The sequence below is a fragment of the Zootermopsis nevadensis genome, unplaced genomic scaffold (assembly GCF_977971745.1).
Source record: "Zootermopsis nevadensis isolate Lab colony 2312 unplaced genomic scaffold, Znev_1.0 Znev_ptg000016l, whole genome shotgun sequence".
Taxonomy (NCBI): domain Eukaryota; kingdom Metazoa; phylum Arthropoda; class Insecta; order Blattodea; family Termopsidae; genus Zootermopsis; species Zootermopsis nevadensis.
The window spans coordinates 2,798,478-2,819,103 of record NW_028259148.1 but is presented as its reverse complement, the minus strand read 5'-3'; the positions used below and the strand labels follow the sequence as shown (position 1 = coordinate 2,819,103).

The window sequence follows — 20,626 nt, the reverse complement described above, 5'->3', positions numbered from 1 at the left end:
GGGGGGAGAAAGAGCATCTTATAACTAGAAGGTCCCCAGGCAATGCCCGCTCGTCCTTCTGTTAAGGATAAAGTAAGAGTGAAGGCGTTAGTGTGATGATTGGCATAAGAGGCGGAATTTTGAAATTTTGTATTAGCGAAAGCTGAGGCTATTAATTTGGAAGTTTAGGACATAATTTAGAAGTTCCTACTGAGGGGGGGGGGGGGGGGGGGGTAAATTTTGACGGCGTTAAGGGGTGGTAAATTTTGATTAATTTAAATCGGGAGGGCTGCATGAGAAGCTTGCAGTGGCAACTTGGAACTTGGGAACCATCTCAGCATTTGCTTGAAGACAGAGGAAAACCAAGAAAAACCTGTGTCGAGATGGCTTTGAAAGCAAAGCTAATCTAAATAACATTTAACAATTCGGTCCGTACCGCAAAGAAAACAACACTTCACCATTACAGATATCAACTGATTTACCGACTGTTAAATCAGATGGTATATATAGTTACCATTGGTATTTAAAGCGTCAAGGTTTGATTGCGTGGTAGATTTTAAAACTTATCTTACAGAAATGTGTTCTGAACGTATGAAATGGATTCAACTGGCACCATGTGGCGAGAAATTTTGACACGATTATGAATCATGTGTCGTCCTGGGTAGCAAAACCAGAAAACAAAGGAAAATTAAGACAGAGCACGAGAAATGAAATGAGTGTAAAAGAAAGCATAATTAAATAAAGAATTAAAGAGTATATTAATTAATTTCTGGATGGGTGAAGACGTTTTCTACTTTTGATTTTACTAGAAAACTTGAGTTAGAAAATAATGCGATGGGAAAAATCACTGACTCTTTCTAACACGGAGTTGGGATGAATAAAACATAACAACAGAGATTTATCACACACATGCGATTTGAGGTTTCCACGGCAGTGATGGAGGTTAAAGCGATTATATGAAAAATAAAAAAATGAACATCAACTGCGCAAACACGTGAAAGTAAATCGAACGAAAAATTCTCTCAAGACAAAACAGAAACGACCCTGACCTCATCTGCATATTTCCCAAAACGTTTCCACGTGTAATGGAAATTTGTATTGAATCATTAACTTTGGAGCAATGCAATTAGACATTAATCAGTGTCCCAGCATTCTGAAATAAACACTGGGCTGTAATGACGACGTCTTCTGCAGTGAACTGACATTTGTTATCAACAAACTGCAATGCCATTCAACGCGTCTAACTAAGTAAGGCAGGGCCTGTGGAAAAAGAATCGATTCCTGCTATCGATTCAGTGTGTCATGTCTCCCTCCAGAAGCACATATTAGACCGACACACACACAGAACGATAGGATATGGCAGGGGTTGGGGGTAAGGGGTAAGTTACCATGCATTATTCATTACTGAAAAGAAACAGGGACATAGTAAGCAGGCACGTTCTGCAGGTTTACAGGAAGGGAGGTCGCGACAGTTGTACCACGTCCCGGAAAATTAATTTCCCGCCCTTAACACGCACACAAAGCGCACAGCGATTCAAAAATAAGAATTCTTTCCTCAACGCCAATTACTATTGTGCAATGCCATCATAATAGGTACAAGACGTCTATTCTTCAAATCGTACGTGGATTTGAATCCTTGGCAGTGGATTAAAACGTCGACTTCAATAATTTTAACTGTCTCCTGTTTCTCATTGGTTATACAAAGTTTCTCAACGGGACATTACGATGCAAAATGAAGACACACTCTGTTGTGTGAGCTTGTGACTCGCCTTTAGAATGACAGACATGACAGTTCATCGGCTAACGCCCTAAACTCGGCCCTTGAAAGTCCCACATCGAAAATGGGTTTTAACTCGTTTTTGGGGTTCAAGGACAGCCAGCTACTTGCTTAGTTCAAGTGTTAATCCTTCGGTATGTCAACGATACTGGAAGTGTGTGTTTCTTCAAGGACATTCGAGGAAAAATTATAAATAAAACGACTGGAACCCTTGATGACAGACATCACACACGTCAAAAGAACTTAACAAGAAACGAAAACGATTTCTACATCTGTGACATTGTGTAAACTTAAAATGCCTTCTATTAATTTTAATCCAATTATAACTGTTTGGTACTGTAAATCTTCAGATAATAGTTAAAATTTAGGTCTATATTACGTACTTCGCCTTTATTTCTTGAGATGAGAAAATCACAAATCACTGTCGAACGCCTTTGTTCTAAATTTCGTTCTGTTGGACAAAAAGTGACGAGCCCCCACTGACTTGAAGTGCCAGTTTACAGTTTACAGAACGTACTCTCTCTCTCTCTCTCTCTCTCTCTCTCAATACTCGGCCATGCTTTCGGATGCCACAGCTGTGTGCGTATCAATCAATACGGCAGTAATTTGAAATGCTATTGAACTGTTTGTTACGGGACAGGCTGGTCTGCGAGGGGGGGGGGGGGAGGTAACCCCTCACCGACCTATTTAAGCGTGACCTTGGTACGCGTCCAATATGGCGGCTAGTACACAAAGAGTGTAACATTTATTTTTGGTTTCGTGTTTGCTGGAATTCATTTTTACGTTATCTGTTCGCCGGGACATGTTTTTTTTATAATTTATATCTTAATTGCGTCATGTTTGTGTTTTATTGATACAATATTTTTATTTTCCGTCTATACACAAACTTAAAATAATGTTGTTTAAAATTATCTAAAATTATAACATTCTCAGTAGACACTGTATCTTGTTACATTTTTTGTATCGACGACATGTTTCAATGTGTATCACATCATCATCAGGTCTATCAATTTTAATATATTTTAAAAACTGTAGTACATTTTGCGTTGCGTTTATTGATTATTTTAATTTATTTAATTTTAAGTTTTTTGTCTCTTCCTTTTGGTTTGGAGGTTGCAGTTTACCGTCTCTTAATATCGGACACACAACACATCAATTACAACCCGATATAAACATCCAAGTACAACCTCCAAACCAAAAGGAAGAGACAAAAAACTTAAAATTAAATAAATTAAAATAATCAATAAACGCAACGCAAAATGTACTACAGTTTTTAAAATATATTAAAATTGATAGACCTGATGATGATGTGATACACATTGAAACATGTCGTCGATACAAAAAATGTAACAAGATGCAGTGTCTACTGAGAATGTTATAATTTTAGATAATTTTAAACAACATTATTTTAAGTTGTGTATAGACGGAAAATAAAAATATTGTATGTTTTTTTATGTTTAAATAACTTGATTTATTTCTTGTTTTACGTAATTTATTCAACTTTCGAAGTACAAAGCCGATACTGAATGATGGATTCGATATCAAACAGGAACACTATTCAATTAAGCAATTCCACTCTTCGAAAGTTCCGGCTTATTTTTCTATTGCGTCGAAGAAAAAAATATATTTATATTTGATAGCCAGCGACTAAATGGGGCTCCTGTGTATCTGCTATTATTATTATTTTTTTCAATTCAATTAATTTATTTACGTGTTTGCCAACAGCAAGAAGCCAATAACAGGCAAACACTGATAATACATACAATAATAATGAAAAATATTACACAAACAGATTAACTAAACTTATACATGTACAGTATTAAATATAACTGCCAAGTACAGGCAAACCCAAAATAGAAACAATATTCTTACTAATTTTAACTTTAGAAATAAAAAAAAAACTGACATACTTTTGAATATAATAAGATTGTCGTCCTTGAGAATATGATAATTTCGCAGACCTTTAAGAATTTTTCCACCTGTTACGGAACTCATTGGTCGCAAGATCCCATCATCGGACTCTATCCTCAACCAACCGAACTGAGTTCACATCCTAAGACCATATTTCTTTAAAATCCGTTTCAATTGCATCCTCCCGTCCACTCGGTATCTGAAGTGATCTCTGTCTCTGACTTCTCGTCTTCTAACCCCACCTCTCTTAGTCTGCTCCTGGCAATATCATACATCGATCAGTATCCTATTATTATTTATTTACTTCAACTGGGTTTGAACCCTGTGACAGTGTATACGTACATTATGAAGCTCCTCGCCTAGCAATTTTAACAGTCCTCTGTTAGCTCATTGCTCTTTACGTCCAAATATTCTCGTCAGTGCCTACTCTGTTCCCTACCTTCGGTCAATGTCATTATAATTTTTAATATTAATATTAGTCACTCTCCATTACAAACGAGTTTGCTTCGTGAGCACGGGTATTTCAAAACCAATTTACGTATATACAATAACTGTACGAGATATGGCTCGTTGTTTCTACTTAAAATACAACTGACCTGTCACTACGAATAACTGTCACTGCTGGAAAATTACCTTTTAATGATCCGCTGGACATAGACCACATGTCTACCAGCCTATCAGTGACAGTTGAAGCTCAACGTCGATGTAATTTGTAGCACCGGGTGATATTATTCCATCTATACACCGTTTTAAAAGGTATTTACTTCTATGTACCTAAGAAAAACTTTGCCGCTGAGGTACATAGTTCAGCAGCTATTTCTGAAATACATTTTGTTTTTAATACGTTGCATATATTATATAAATTTATTGTGAGGCATGATTATATATACTATATATTTTACATAAGCGTTATTATATTATAATTTTTTTTTCTTATATGCGTCATGTTTGTGTTTGATTAAATATATTTATTTTTTGTACAGTCTATACACAAACGTTTGAAGTTTATTGGTGTTGTAAAAATTATATAATATTAAAACATTTTGTTGTGTAAAATATTATATTAGCGCTCTTAATCGTAAATACGATTTTACATTATTTTTTATATTTTTTTATATTTTTTATATTTTTTTATATTTTTTTTAAAAAAATATAATGTAAAATCGTATTTACGATTAAGAGCGCTAATATAATATTTTACACAACAAAATGTTTTAATATTATATAATTTTTACAACACCAATAAACTTCAAACGTTTGTGTATAGACTGAACAAAAAATAAATATATATAATTATTATGTATTACGTATTATTATTATGTATTTATAAAACTAACCTAACCTTCAATGGTTCAAAATAGAACGCTACGGTTAGAAAATAATGTATTTGAGTGAGAAAAACAGTTTCTGACTCACGTCTCCCGTAAATAAAGACTTTGGTTCATATCCAGAAGACTGGTAACCTTCCAACAAAGAAATTCTAAGAAAATAGTCTATAAATATTCTACCGTAATTCATCAACTATATCGATAAATCTCTCAACAACAAAAACTTTAAAATAAACAACGCAGACTTGTTTAAGACAGAATTAAGCGTTAAATGATATTGTATTTCAGTTTGTCGTCTATCTTAAAGACTTGCGTAACAATCGTTTGCTGGTAGACTGGAATGGCACTGTTAACATTTATTCATCTCGTAAAACATTAACTGCCCCGTTCCCGAATGTATTCACAGTCAGCGAGTAACAAGATGATGCATCACTGTGTAGAATGTATTTTTGGACAGCGAACGAAGAACGATTAAACACTGAACAGTTCTCGTGTTACGAATTACCTCAAAGGGAACAAATCCCTTTTCTTCTGTTATTCCAGAAAAGTCTTAAGTCAGGATCTCGAAACAATGAGTTGTGCTCGCCACTTTAACTAAATCCGTATTTAATCACTCTACACGAAAACAATAAGAATAAATAACAAGAAAGCGATTTTCAATTGTTTACAAGAAGTGTTCAAGTGTCTGGAAACTATCTCGGTAGAGCGACTTGTGAGCCAACCTGTACATCTTGCGGTTAGATCTTTCGTCTAGTGATAAAATATTCAGACATTTGTAAACGCCAATCCATCAACGTGAATAGCAGTTTGGGAACTTCACTTCGCCTTTCTCGTAACTCCCTCCAGTTGGCATCTCCTCAACACAAAATCCCGCGCCTTATCCACGAGAGGAAAAACAGAGTTTTTACTACGTATTCTGATGCTTGTCTTGGGAATAAAATGATCTGTAACTCGCATGTGGACACACACACGGCATCGACCAATGTGTGGGAGTGAGTTTTATCGAAGGACCCTCTCTCTGTATCTTATACGTAGGGATAATATCGAAAACAAGAAACACAAGATGTACTTAAGATTTCTATCTTATGAGTTGTTGCGCCGTGTAGTCTGGTATAAGTATACTGACTATATATTATATATTAAATCTTGTCCGTCTAATCACAATAAATTCTTATTAAATATTAAAATATTACAATAATTAACATTTAAAATATTTAAAATATTAAATGATGTTCTTTATCGAAATATTCGATTTACATTAGACCATCATTTTTCATGTTTCACGACATGTTTCAGTTCCTAAAAGAACCATCTTCAGGTGTATATAATTATATAAAGCTTCAAAACGATAAATAATTTAAATACAATTTTCATACATTATGTTAGCGTACATTTTTATCAGATTTTTTACCAGATATCAAACGATGTTCTTTTTCAGATTTTTATTCCATTTTAATAACACACTCGATGTTGTTCTGTATATATACACCATGCTCAATGTGACTTTAGTGTGGGTGAACGTTTTGTTGTTTTTGTATCAGTCTGTAATGTAAATAACATAAAGGTTAAATGAATATTAGTAAAATACTGACGTTTCGGAGGTTTTTGCTGCCTCCATCATCAGGGCGATCGCTCTGATGATGGAGCCTTCTGTCAAGACATTGCATTCCCCCCCTCCTCCCAAGTTTTCTTCAAAGGGCATTTTGGCCAGAACACAAATACCAGTCCCGAAATACCTAATATTCTCGCCTAACACAGCGAGAGTCATAAGACCGTCTTAGTTTTCAAAAATGAAAGTCTACTTGGAAGTCTATCTTTTTGAATCACACAAAGATATTCAGAAAAAAGAAATCAAAGGACGAGTCGACCTCACTCTTTTATATTCAAACTTCCAGAAGCTTCTCTGTTATTCAATTGTCAGACTTCGTATCGCAGAGACCCGCAATTGCACAGTTCCCTGCCTGTAATATAAATAACAGGCACACGTGGCTTCGACCTTGCAAGTAAAACAATTCCTCTGTCATAAAACACAGAACTAAAGAGACATTACGAGGGCTAAGAAATACAGCGTGTTCCATTTCAAACGCAACACGTGAGCCCCCTCACGCACAAAACGCCGAAACCAATGGCGGTATCGATTTATGGCAGCCGTGTCCCGTTCTTTAAGTCGACCCACTGTTTGAAATTGGTAGGCCGTAATTTCAGCTGTTCTGTCGCTCGATGAGTATTTGTCGAGGACAAACACTTCCTGTAGCCCGAAATCGAGTTACCACTCGGCGTAATGTTTTCCTGCAATTTCTTGTCAGGACACGCACTGTTAAAAGCTTCACAAAGACCAGCAAACAATCCCATTGCTAAGTAACGTTCGACAATGAACACACGTCCTGCTCTTGAATACGTGGTGTTCGCATTTGCACAACTTTTGCGCAAATACAATGAGTAGCGGCCTAGCAACCAGGGTGACCTTGACTTCAGTGTAACGTGGGAGAGTCTATTACACCTGTCGTGATAAATAAGCAATTCCGTCTAAATTATTTCAGAACACACCACCCCCGGGGGTACGTGAAATTTAAAAGAAATATATTATTTTATGATAAACACTGAATAATCAGTAATGTAATTTATTTAATTTATTTTAGATGTAGATTATATACTATGTATAACTTGAATTATACACCAACAACTTTGGGGGTACGCGAACAAAAAAAGGTTGAATACCACTGGTCTAGACTATGACGTAAGCGTCTGAAAACAACGGATGCTTGTTACTTAACAGCTACGAGCTTTTCCTCACGGTGTAAACCACTCAGACGCCAGCGGGATGACGGAATCACAATGCGACGGATGTACCGAGCGCCTTGGACGTTTAAACATCCGACTGTCGAAACATCCAGCACTACCGCCTGACTTCAAACACATATTCCTGCAGACATGTGGTACCACCGGGACTGCAAGTGATGACGAACGGGTGAGACGGGCGGACTCCGTTAAGACACACACACACGTGTGGAAAATAAAAAATGAAGCCGATAAAACCAAAGCCAGCCTTTGGATAAAATTCATTGTTCTTATTTCCCTTATTACTGACTCCACTAAAACAATATAAATAATAAAAAATAAAATTTAACAACTTCTGTTTGTATTCATTTTGATATTTTACGTGATTATGATTTAAGATGGCTATCTTCCGAGTTGTTGACTATTATACAGACAAGAGTAATCTCCATATTGTCCGTACATGTTCATAAGATAATAATAATTAAAAAGTAAGTTTATTATTTAAATGCAGCTTATTGAAACAAAAAATTTCTATTACGTAACTAGAAATGTAATTGTTGTAAACAGAATATTTTCAAAATGTGTTTCCTCCCGTCATACATTGCGAATTAAAGCAAACAAAATATTCTGGGCCACATATTTAAAAAAAACACAGACACAATAACTGTTTACATTTGCATTTCAAACCAGGCACATACATATACAGTGCGAAATGCTGTTAACATGGAAATCAAGGCTATAGAAATATGTGTTACAGACCTACGACATAACGTGTTTTAAGTTTCATGCAGAACGGACGGCTTTTAAGAATGTAAAGATTTAAATGTGTTATAACTCGTACTTATTACCAACAGTGAAATGGATATTTTCCCATCTATGTAGAAGATCAACGGCTCTATATATATATATATATTTAGTGTTCTGTCTGACGACAGGTCCATATGAACAGGATCCTTCCATCCTTTTCTCGGACTGGGACCTGTTCATATACGTTCTTGGCAGATGATCCAGAAGTGGTTTGCCATTGCCTTCTTCTGTGTGTGAATGGAGTAATTGTTGGGATGCCACGGAGGAAAACTCCGTGTTGCCTAGACCACGGCCTTGCCCAACACAAGTTATAAATTCGGGCACCGCCGGGAATCGAACCCGAGACCCCAGGATTACAAGGCTAGCGTTAGGTTTGTAAGTGTGTGTAATGGTGATATCTTTTTTTCCTACAAGCTCTGGAAATCACAATCTTTAATCAAGAAATACTAGTCCGGAAATGATGTCAGTTACTGTACAACCACCCACTCGCACGCACACACGAAAAGTATGTGTGCGTGCATACACATTAAACATTTAAATTGTTTTCTCAATATATTTTGCACACGCATACGTTGAATATACCTACATATTGGCTGGCTGCGTCCGAAGATCATTTCTGATAACACAAAACAACACAGATATTTCAAATATCGAGAACGAAATCTAAGACTGTGAGAAAAAACTGACTAAACACATGTAAAGAGAGAATTATGATATTTTTGACGTCATATAGTTTTAACAAATAAATGTTTTTATAAATGCATCGTCGATATAATTTTTTTTAGATGTAATAAAAAGTACATGAACACTTATTTACCCACTGGCGAAACAGAGGGTATATTGCAAATAATGTTATTTGTGGTTTCATTCCTATATGCCCAGAATATCCACGTTCTCCAGGTTCATGGATGGATTATATAGCGCACATCCGGTCCCCTTCACCGTTTTAAAACGAAACCACCACTTCCGGCCGCACTTCAACGCCATCTCTTATCGCAAACCCTAAATAGGCTGTACCTCACGTAATCACTATTTTGGTGGAAACGCGAGGTATAATGGAACATTTAACATAAATAACGTAAAATTGTGATGAAATGAGAGACCATGCCTTTGTTTAAACGCGGCCCATTGTCTATCACCAGACGATATACGACAGGGGAAGTTTTGTTCTTTTGGTGTGTAGAACTCAACTCAAAAAATGTATACAGACTTTTCAGATACACCTGTATATTGCACACGTTGTAAGTAAGACCTAAATCTTCCAAATACGAAATAAGATCTTAGAGATAATTTTAATACAATCTATTAAGAAAGACCCTATCTAAAATATATATTTGTACTATCATAGCAAATTTATGAATAGTAACCAGTCAGGTTGTCAATTATCCGGGAGAAATATTACAAAGTATCCTGCAAAAACGATTTTCGATTCACCGGCTACTTAAAATGAATTATGTACAAAGATATTCAAATTCATAAAAGTTACGGGACACGCCACTAAGGAGTGGTATCTATAAAAAATATTCAGGCAGTTTTTAAGCTATATTAAATGGATGTCCACATCAGAGTACGCAGACACCCCCCTGTTTTACCAAAGCGGTAAGTTAAAATATATCAAAAATTTATTCATATTTTAATTTTAATAATTTTTATACTTGTTAATATCTGATCCCTCACTCCGTACGTCGGAGTTAGTTACGTATCCAACGTAGGTTTATTGCATTTCGTCTATCTGGACGTAGAATAGCTATTTAAAAGTGACCTTATATCATCCGAAAAAAATACAGAAATTTTTATGCCTATGTAATTTTCTAGCTACAGACAAAATATTCAGCTCCAAATCCAATAGAAATTACTTTTATTCGCAATGGTAAAGATCTGTGGCCAATCCACAGTGGCACACAAACTCCCTACTCACAAAGGCAGCTTCGCCATATACAGTTCTTGAAGAAAGTTCATTATAAAGAAACTCGTAAAAGATTAAAGTCAATGAATATTTTTACGGCGTAATTCTGTGTGTGTGCGCTCAACTACTGACTTCACAGGACAATCCTCTAAAATTTGTAGCGGTGTTCTAATTCAGCAGAGGAAATAAAACGTGAAACTGCCTTTACCCTGGTCTCCCATAAATATTTATCGAGTTTTGACATTTCCCATTTCAAACGTTTTATCTTACAGAATAAACTACGATGTTTACTTTTGATAAAGATTCAGAAGAGGCGTGAGAATAATAAAGCGGTGAGAAAGGAAAGTGGGACTAATGTCAGACGCGAGGGAAATTCGATTTGGCACCTGTGTTTCCGAAAACTGAAATCAAACTTTGAGGTGGGATGAAGCGTCTAGTTAGATTCATTTTCTGTCATTATTAATACATTGCATGGATAATAGCAAATGGTAACATCAGAGGAATTAGACAGGCCATGTAATAGGTGTGAAAAGTGTAAATTATAATCATTAGAAATAAAGCAATGAAGAAAATTAAGATGGCTGTCTTCAGGGTTGTTGCGTCGTGTAGCCTAGTAGGATCTGAAAGACGTTTCGGGGATACTTGTTGCCTCTATCATCAGGGCGACGGCTAAGCCGCGCGTGGCTTACAGGTACATCAATCCACAGTGACTGAAGGAAAATATTCAGAAAACTTCGATAAAGACTGCTAGGATAACTTCGTACCTTTTAATTTTAAAATACGAACCCTGTAAGAATCCGTTAACGAATTACGTTACAGATCTTTAAAGTACGTCATCATTTCTATCTCTTCGTTTCATGAACAGTAGCGACACATCGTGTCAGAGGATGAGAGGAGATCAATAATTATCCTAAAAATTAACAAATAAAATTCCTTAACGATCTTGGAGCAATAGTTGCAAAATTTCGCTGAGGTCTGATGCAATTTGAGCCACGGGCCACGTAAAATTATTCCACAATACTTCCCCCAAAGTTTTTTTTTTCTATCATCCACTGTTTCATTAGAAAACTACAACTTTAAGTCACACTTGCATAAATATTATAAGACGTAACCAGTGTCTGGCAGCTTGAAATTGCAGGCTGTTGCTAAGAACGACAGTAGCTGATGAAATGGCGAAAATATATGGTAAATGAGTCCTCAGGCAAAATGACTTGTTATCTCTGGAGACGATAATAACGCCGGGAGAGAAGTCTCGAAAAACAAAATGGGCGACTGAACAGGCCTCAACTGCAGCGAGAGGAACAGAATGATGCTGGTAACATCACGAGACAAAACATGAACGTCTGGAGGCAGAGAAACTTATCTCAGCGTTCTTCAGTAGACTATTTTAATGTTTCTTTTGAAATCTTTTTTGCCCATCATCTACGTTCACCAGAGTCTGTCGGAGACTCGAAAGTCCTATAATATTGTTTTCCAAACTATGAAACCAACTCCGCGTCCTTGCAAAAACTGATAGTCGTTCATCCACCCAAGAAATTTCCAGTCTTTTATGGAACTCAGAGGTTTATTATGCGTTCGCGAGAGCCCGCTACTGATCACCGACCAAATAAAGACGAATACAGTAAATATTTCCATACTACATCTTTAAGATTCATTTTAATATTATCCCAGAAACATACAATATAAAAATGAATTAACACGCTAAGAAAATGTCAATCAACAGTTTCAGGTAAGGACGCTTTGGTTCTTCGTAAAGATACGAGGTAGGAAACAATTCTTCCCCTGGGAAAAACAAACCAGAATCTGGGAAGATATAAACTGAGAAGTGAAATTGAAAATATTGAAAATTGTACAGGTTTCCAAATTATCAAGCTGGTGGAAATGTTTGTGCATTAACCTTGAGCTGTCTACGCTTAGGTTTACCAGTCAGACAATCCAGTTCTTGTAAGGTTAATTAATTAATTAATTAAATTTTCAGTTACTTTAAAGTCAACGATACGTACGTTAAATACAGTTTTTAGATTTTTCTACGTAAAATACATATAATAAATATGGATAAGTGGGTAATACATAAGCCTGTGTATATACGGAAAATGTACTTAATATCCTATACATAACGTATTTATAGGAAACGGTAAACACAATTTGTCTTTATTATAATTGTAAACACTTATTTTACTACATTTCAATTTCATCACGAGTCATGCGGTTACGAAATGAGGATAATATACTTAAAGACAAATACTCCGCTGACAATCGAACCGACAGAGAAATTTTATTCTTAAAGACCTGAAATGGTACAAATACAATAAACACAAATTTTAAGAACGTTATCTCTAGATAGAGAAAAAAATTGTATGCATGCGTTAAAACCTTTCACCTTCAAGTAGATAATGTACGATGTTCTAAAGCAGTGGTATTCAACCTGGGGTACGCGAAGACATCTTAGGGGGTACGTGAAATTTTAAAAAAAATATTATTTTATGATAAACACTGAATAATGAGTAATGTAATTTATTTAATTGATTTTAGATGTAGATTATATACTATGTATAACTTGAATTATACACCAACAACTTTGAGGGTACAAAATTGAAGAGAAATTATATCTGGGGGTACGCGAACAAAAAAGGTTGAATACCACTGGTCTAATCCAATAAGTTATCCCAAGAACGTCAAACGATATAAATAAATACATTTGAAAATTGTTATATTTGTTCCATTAGAGCCGAATATTAAGGTAAATAATTAATCAATTCTAACTTCTTTTAGCTTCATACTGAAATGTTTTCAATTCCTTCACGTAGCATTACACTTCTGTTATCTGAGAGAAATACACTGCCTTTGAGCAGTTAAATTATCAGGAAAAAGTAAGGTGAACGGAATTCTACCAAACAGCATAATCAGAATTTGTCCAGTCTTCATATCGTTTCACATCCCCAGATAACACGTCAGAGTTGGCAAGACTTGGTACTCACACAGAGATGTGGTACGTGAAGCACTTCCATCCTGTAGGACGTTCCAGGAAGTTGTACACTTGCCCCTGGAATGTAGCCTTACCAGCACGACGGTGCTCCTTCATAAGATATCGCGTCTCCCAGTTACATCTCTCTTGCAACAAGGTCCTTGGATCCAAACCTGTTCGCGAAACACAAGCCAGTGTTTGAGGGCATTTTCCTCTGTCTCATGCAGTTTATAAATGACAATGTCCGGCGGTGCCCGAATTTATAACTTGTGTTGGGCAAGGCCGTGGTCTAGGCAACACGGAGTTTTCCTCCGTGGCATCCCAACAATTACTCCATTCACACACAGAAGAAGGCAATGGCAAACCACTTCTGGATCATCTGCCAAGAACGTATATGAACAGGTCCCAGTCCGAGAAAAGGATGGAAGGATCCTGTTCATATGGACCTGTCGTCAGACAGAACAATAAATAATAATAAGATGAGGTGGTCTAGCGGTTAGAACGCTGGCCTTGTAATCCTGGGGTCTCGGGTTCGAATTTATAACTTGTGTTGGGCAAGGCCGAGGTCTAGGCAACACGGAGTTTTCCTCCGTGGCATCCCAACAATTACTCCATTCACACACTGAAGAAGGCAATGGCAAACCACTTCTGGATCATCTGCCAAGAACGTATATGAACAGGTCCCAGTCCGAGAAAAGGATGGAAGGATCCTGTTCATATGGACCTGTCGTCAGACAGAACACTAAAAGAGAGAGAGAGAGGAGTTTTTAACGCCATTAATGCAAAGACAATTATCGGGAGTGGTGGAAGGCTATTTTCGCTTGCATGGTGTTACAACCCAGAAGACCAACATCGACTTATTCCAAAGTAGCCGTACTCTGTATTACTGTCATGTAGAACAAGGTCGGAGAGACTTCAGACTTCAAAACAGCTTCTAGTAACAAGTGATTTGAATACGTTCATAGTCGCGACAAAGCGAAACATTTATGCACCGCGAGAATTTCACCCCTTACGATGTTTACGATTTCCGTGGGAGACCCAACTATTTGGAGAAGGTCCTTCTTCGAGGCGGTTACTGTCGTTTGATCAGGAGACTTATTCTTATTTTCGCGATGAAACAGACATTCATATTCTTTGTCGTTGTCGTATGACACAGTCCGTAGAATACGCCATTCTCATCGACACGACTCCCACTTACGATAAAATAAAGTGACAAACTACAATTATAAATAAGGTCGACGCGAACCAATTCAGAATCGTAAAGGAAGACGCTTAGGGTCGATATTGCAGCACACTGTAATTACAAGTGCGGTGAAAAATTCAAGGGTGGGTAAAACCATCAAGAAATTAAACAAAAGTCAATAACAGTCTTCAGTTTCTTCGACATTTCGTTGATATAAAGTATCAAAATGTTAGTCTCACACTACTGGAAAATACTGACTACTCAAAAACGTTAGCACCTGCAATACTACACCCGTCTCAGTAGATGCAACATCATTTGAAGCACCTCTTCATTTCGAAGGCCATCGACAGACGTCTGACTCCAGCTCCTTGACTTATCAAACACGGAGAACACTTCACAGGCCGAGAAGTTTAACTCTTCATAAGTTTAAAAGGTAAAGAAATGAGAAGTAGCGAAGTGTTGCAACAAGAAACCGCTGAGAGACCGTCGCGTGTCGCAACAAGAGACAACTGGTACTTTGTTTACTCAAGGACGGCTGTTCCTAAGACCAGCTGTGGCAACAGACAGTGCCCGACTGAACAAACACTGGTCGGTCACCTGTTGAGTGCTTAGAAATGTTCGAGAACGAATGACTTAGAAAACTGGACAAATTTCATAAATTATCTTATTTATAATTAACATTTACGTTGAAGAAGGCTCTTTTATGGATTATGTGGTGTAGTCCGGTATAAATTTACCGACGTTTCAGAGGTAGCAAAACATTAGCAGCAAAGCAAACTAGAGAGTATAATTAAAGTCAAATGTTTAACAAGACTTGAAAATTCTTTGTTTGTCGAATTAAATTTTTTTTTCTAAAGCCCTTAGAGGATACTGGCCTCAAATTACACACTATAAATACAAATCGGTTTAACACATTAGCACACTGCCTCTGTAATGTTTGCAGTATAAAGAAACGGGGAAATTGCATTATTTTCATGAAATAATATTCATGTGTTGACCAATACAGATTACATAATACGTAGTTTTATCATGTTCAATAACATATTAGGCAGAGACAAGCTAAACAAAGGAACAGAGACGTAACACTGTAAAAGCAGCACGTTCGTAACAAAGAAAAAATATATTCAAATAACCAAGTTAAAAATACAGTAAAAAATTTATTCAGAATAAATTCCGAAAGCACTAGTTCGAGCATTAGGAAGTGAACGTGTGAACTGACAAAGACAAATACAGAGTTCACACACAAACCTGGTTTCTCATTTACTCCAAAGTTGGCTACACTTATTTTCCAAACCATTATCTAAATACATAAATATTTATCGAAGCTATTTACAACTTATTCCCAAAATCTTCACTGGATATGTTTCAATTAACTGATCACAAATCTTGGGCTGCCAATGTTGATTAATTGTGACGTTTAAACCGTAGGAGAAACACCGATACTTTTGCACACAAACATCGCGAGTCACGTTCCCACAGACGCCATCTTTAGCTGAAGTTGAGTACCAATATGACCACACCTAATAGCGCTAAATTTAAAATCAACCCAGGAATAAATTCAACAACACGAGTTACAATTTTACCCAGCTACGTCATACAACACGAAATAAATAAATGTACGAATAAAGAATACATCTCAACCGCACAAATCTGATTTCATATGTACAAGCTTGACCGTGCTGGAAGTTACAGTGTGTGGCAGCCCTGAAATCCAGTCATTAACACCTGGCCACACTTACGAAGTGAGACAAAAAACTGTATAAACACAATGTTAGAAAACTCGTTTGACGAAACGAAACTTCAGCATGCCACGATAAAATTTTAATACGCCAACAATGAATAAAAATCATTTTAGATCCACATAAACGGATGCAAGATACGCGCTTAACTGACAATAGGTAAATAATAACCACCACAAAACACAAACGAACTCACTGAATTTGGTCAATGTTCATAAAAGTTACATGTATGTCAATCAAAAATCTTTCCTATTTTACCACGCTACCATCTCGTTCACAGTTTTCAAAGTACAAAGCAACCAAGCCCCTAGCTTAATCGGAGACGACTGCGCGCTAGTAACGTCGACCTTACCGTCGCGTCATCTCGTGAGTAACGTTGACACTACACGTATTAATACGGAAAGGATTCACAGATGGCATTATATCTGAATTTATTTAACGACATTTTTCAGTAGCTCAGACTAGCGTCGAATGAGAGGTTGATAGTGATAATGAATAGGAAGGGACGTAGAAGGAACTGTCGTGGCATTTTTACGTTACAAACCCGGCATTTGCTTGGAAGGACGGCGAGCATAATACACGTCGTCATTCAAAGTAAACTGAGAAGCCTTCCATCGCCCAAGCACGTGGTAAGAACCGCTTAGAAGCTGTTGGTGTAGATGGAAGGATAATATTATAATGGATCTTGAAGAAATAATTTGTGTGAATGGAGTAATTGTTGCGATGCCACGGAGAAACCGGGGAAGCCCCCGGAGGAAAACTCCGTGTTGCCTAGACCACGGCCTTGCCCAACACAAGTTATAAATTCGGGCACCGCCGGAAATCGAACCCGAGACCCCAGGATTACAAGGCCAGCGTTCTAACCGCTAGATCACCTCATCTTATTGTTATTTAGTGTTCTGTCTGACGACAGGTCCATATGAACAGGATCCTTCCATCCTTTTCTCGGACTGGGACCTGTTCATATACGTTCTTGGCAGATGATCCAGAAGTGGTTTGCCACTGCCTTCTTCTGTGTGTGAATGGAGTAATTGTTGGGATGCCACGGAGGAAAACTCCGTGTTGCCTAGACCACGGCCTTGCCCAACACAAGTTATAAATTCGGGCACCGCCGGGAATCGAACCCTAGACCCCAGGATTACAAGGCCAGCGTTATAACCGCTAGACCACCGTGGCTTGTAAACGCAACAATACTGGCATTAAAAGACCTTGACTTATTCTTTAGCGATCTCTTTTTACATAAAAGATTATCTCAACGCTTATTTCCAGAATTTCAAAACCGGACGATCGCATTATCTTTGGTCAAATGACTTAAAGCCACGTTGAATAACCGATTTTCTTCTTAACCCATGTTCTCGGTCGCCCACTATAAATAAACACGATATCATTCGTCACTGTATACATTAGCATCAAAGCGCCAAGCAAATAAACCAACCCACCTATTTTCCATCCAGCACAACCCGGGGGTCCCTGACAATACGAATCCGACAGAGACGTATGGCAACATCTGCTACGGCCTGATATTATTCTTTTACAATTTTGATAGACAGTTGTCAAACGCGGTCACCTGGTATGAGAAAAACAAACACATATTTACGTATGTACACACGTACAAAGGAGGTAGCGAGATTTGAAGTGATTCAACCGGAGAATAAATGAACGGATTTGGATAAAATTTTATGCGGAAGCTGTGTTATTGGACCTCAAAATCGTACTTCTAAATATCCTACGAGCGGTTATAAAATGACGGATGAGAAACGTCGACCCTGCGATCTGGTTGCCGAAGTGGGAACTATCGAACAAGACTGATTTAATACCTCGAAACGCAGAGCACGTGAGAGTATCGTGTGTACCGGAACACACTTTCGGAGCTTGTTGTAGCCACGTAACTCACCTCCGGGGCCATAGGTGTCGCTGTTGTTGTCTGCCAACACGTCACTGCCACTCCCTCTGCCCTGCTGTTGCTGGCCGACACCCCCACCGGCGAAACTGCGTGAACTTCGTGTGCTATTATTACTCTCTCGTCGCTCTGGAGAGATGCCGCTCGGTGTCATGACGATAGGGGGCTCCAAGCCCCCTGTGGACACATTCGAAAGGAAGGACAGCTTGTCTGGGTCACTATCCAGACCGCAGCCCCCTGTGGCGGGACCCGAAGACAATTCCAATATTGTAACATTCAGATGTTGACGACCTCTCGTTGCGGAGGGACCTGCCAGAAGAACGGTTAATACGCGTAAGTTATCTTGGGAGGCGCCACTAGGTGTGTCCAGACGCTTCAAGGTCTACCGACTGTCAAGAAAACATAGGGCCAGTATAAATGATCTCTGTCTCTCCTTACTGTGAATTACTTTATTAAACCTCCTTCCGAACAGACTTCGTCCCTCATTTGGTTAAAGATAACCTGCGTATATAATAACTCTTCAGCTGAATAATGCTATAATACGTTATTTCTGAAAATAATATGACAACGCAACCCTTTTTGGTTACTCACATCAGAGACAATCCGAAGTCAGGTCAAACATTGCATTTATTAAGTATTTTTCTCTGTTCGTCTTTTCCATATTCCCTTCAATTTCAGAAATAGTCTTGTCTATTTTTATAAGATTAAGTTTCTATTGCCCGTAAGATGACCCGAACCAAAATTATCTAAGTGAATGTAATTATATTACGACTTCATATTTCTAATAATCCACTCACGTTATTAACCGAGTAATTCAGTAAGACAGTCAACTTTAAAGCAACACACGTAAAGATTTCGAAGGCCAGTATGAACAGTGGCTACAGATAATATCACTGGACTTCATACACCTGTAAAAAGAGTTTAATAATCAAATTGGAGGACGGACAGATTCGAATGAACGTACTGGATAAATCATTTAAAAAGAGACGTCATTTCAAAGGATTGTAAACTGCCAATAACATTTATCATTTCAAACAACCCTGAAACTTCGCCGTCTATTTAACACCAATTTTAATGGTTTTCTAGCTAAAATGCGTGAATTTATCACACCGCATGTTTGATTCTTATCAATTTTGCCACCCTGATAATGCCCAGTGAAGACTTCAAATTATGAAATTACTCGTCCTTCAGTTTTCTCGGCTGGAGTTAAACTTTTCGCGGATGAGCTGTGTCGAATCCTGAAAATTATAAAACGCTTATAGAAATATTGCAGTTGCCATCTGCCACGAAAGCCGAGGTTGTACATACTAAATTCATCATTACGCAATTTTCTATATATCCTCCTATTTCCTCTCTCATAAAAAAAAACTTCGCGTAAGGAACACGGTCAAGACACAAGCTCTCGATAAAGTCTGTTCTTACTCACTGGGGCGGATAAGAGGAAGGCTGGAAGGGGGGGCCAGAAGACCCTGTGCTTCTTCGGAGTCCAGCTCGACGGCCATGCCGATTTCACCCTCCCGCATTCCGTGTAGGAGGCGTCTATGCTGGAGGCAGCATCCATTACATGGGCGTCTGCACGCCAGAGCCATCGGATGATACAGCCATGTCTCCCTGAAACATGTGCTCACATGTCGGTTCGATTTTCGCATTTTCTGCGGACCACAATAATTTAGTTAAGTTACGTCACCCTGTCCTGATCCGAGGCTTGGTTGATTTTTTCGTAACACATCTTTTTTTTAAAGGTGAAAGGTTATTAGCCCTACACCCAACCCCCAACCTGGAGGACCAGGGTATCACTCTTAGTCTAGCGTCATCAGAAGACAGGCGGGCAGAATTATCTGAGAGTAGCTAATAAGTCCTTTGAAAGGGTTACAAAGTTCAAATATTTGGGAACAACAATAACAAATGAAAATGACACTCATGAGGAAGTTAGGAGGAGATTAAATTCTGGAAATGCTTGCTACTTCTCAGTTCAAAATATTTTGTCTTCCCGTCTGATTTCTAATAACCTGAAAATTAAAGTATACAAAACAATAATCTTGCCGGTTGTTTTGTATGGGTGTGAAACATGGTCTCTCACTCAGAGGGAGGAACACAGATTGCAGGTGTTTGAGAATCGGGTGTTGAGGAGGATATTTGGGCCTAAGAGGGAAGACGATGGGGCGTGGAGAAAACTGCACAATGACGAGCTTAAAAATCTGTACTCCTCCCCCAGTATTGTGAGGGTGATTAAGTCGAGAAGAATGAGATGGGCGGGACATGTAGCGCGCATGGATGGGACAAGAGGTGTGCACCGGGTATTGGTTGGGAAACCTGAAAGGAAGAGACCGCTGGGGAGACCTAGACGTAGATG

The 20,626-nt window shown here is 38.0% G+C and overlaps 1 protein-coding gene across 4 annotated transcripts in view; it reads right to left on the bottom strand.

The window, feature by feature from the left end:
• Positions 1-20,626, bottom strand: part of LOC110834413 (potassium voltage-gated channel subfamily KQT member 1) — a 248,551-nt gene that overhangs the window by 68,763 nt on the left and 159,162 nt on the right. For 3 of the 4 annotated variants that reach the window (XM_087349385.1, XM_087349384.1, XM_087349382.1), the window contains 3 exons: positions 19,700-19,884; positions 18,268-18,582; positions 13,465-13,624 (listed from right to left, as the gene is read on the bottom strand). In XM_087349385.1, the coding sequence (XP_087205511.1) occupies positions 13,465-13,624; positions 18,268-18,582; positions 19,700-19,862 (638 nt within the window). In that variant the 5' untranslated portion in view covers positions 19,863-19,884. Of the gene's footprint in view, positions 1-13,464; positions 13,625-15,882; positions 16,524-18,267; positions 18,583-19,699; positions 19,885-20,626 lie in introns of those variants that run through there. The other variant, XM_087349386.1, reaches the window with a different exon arrangement.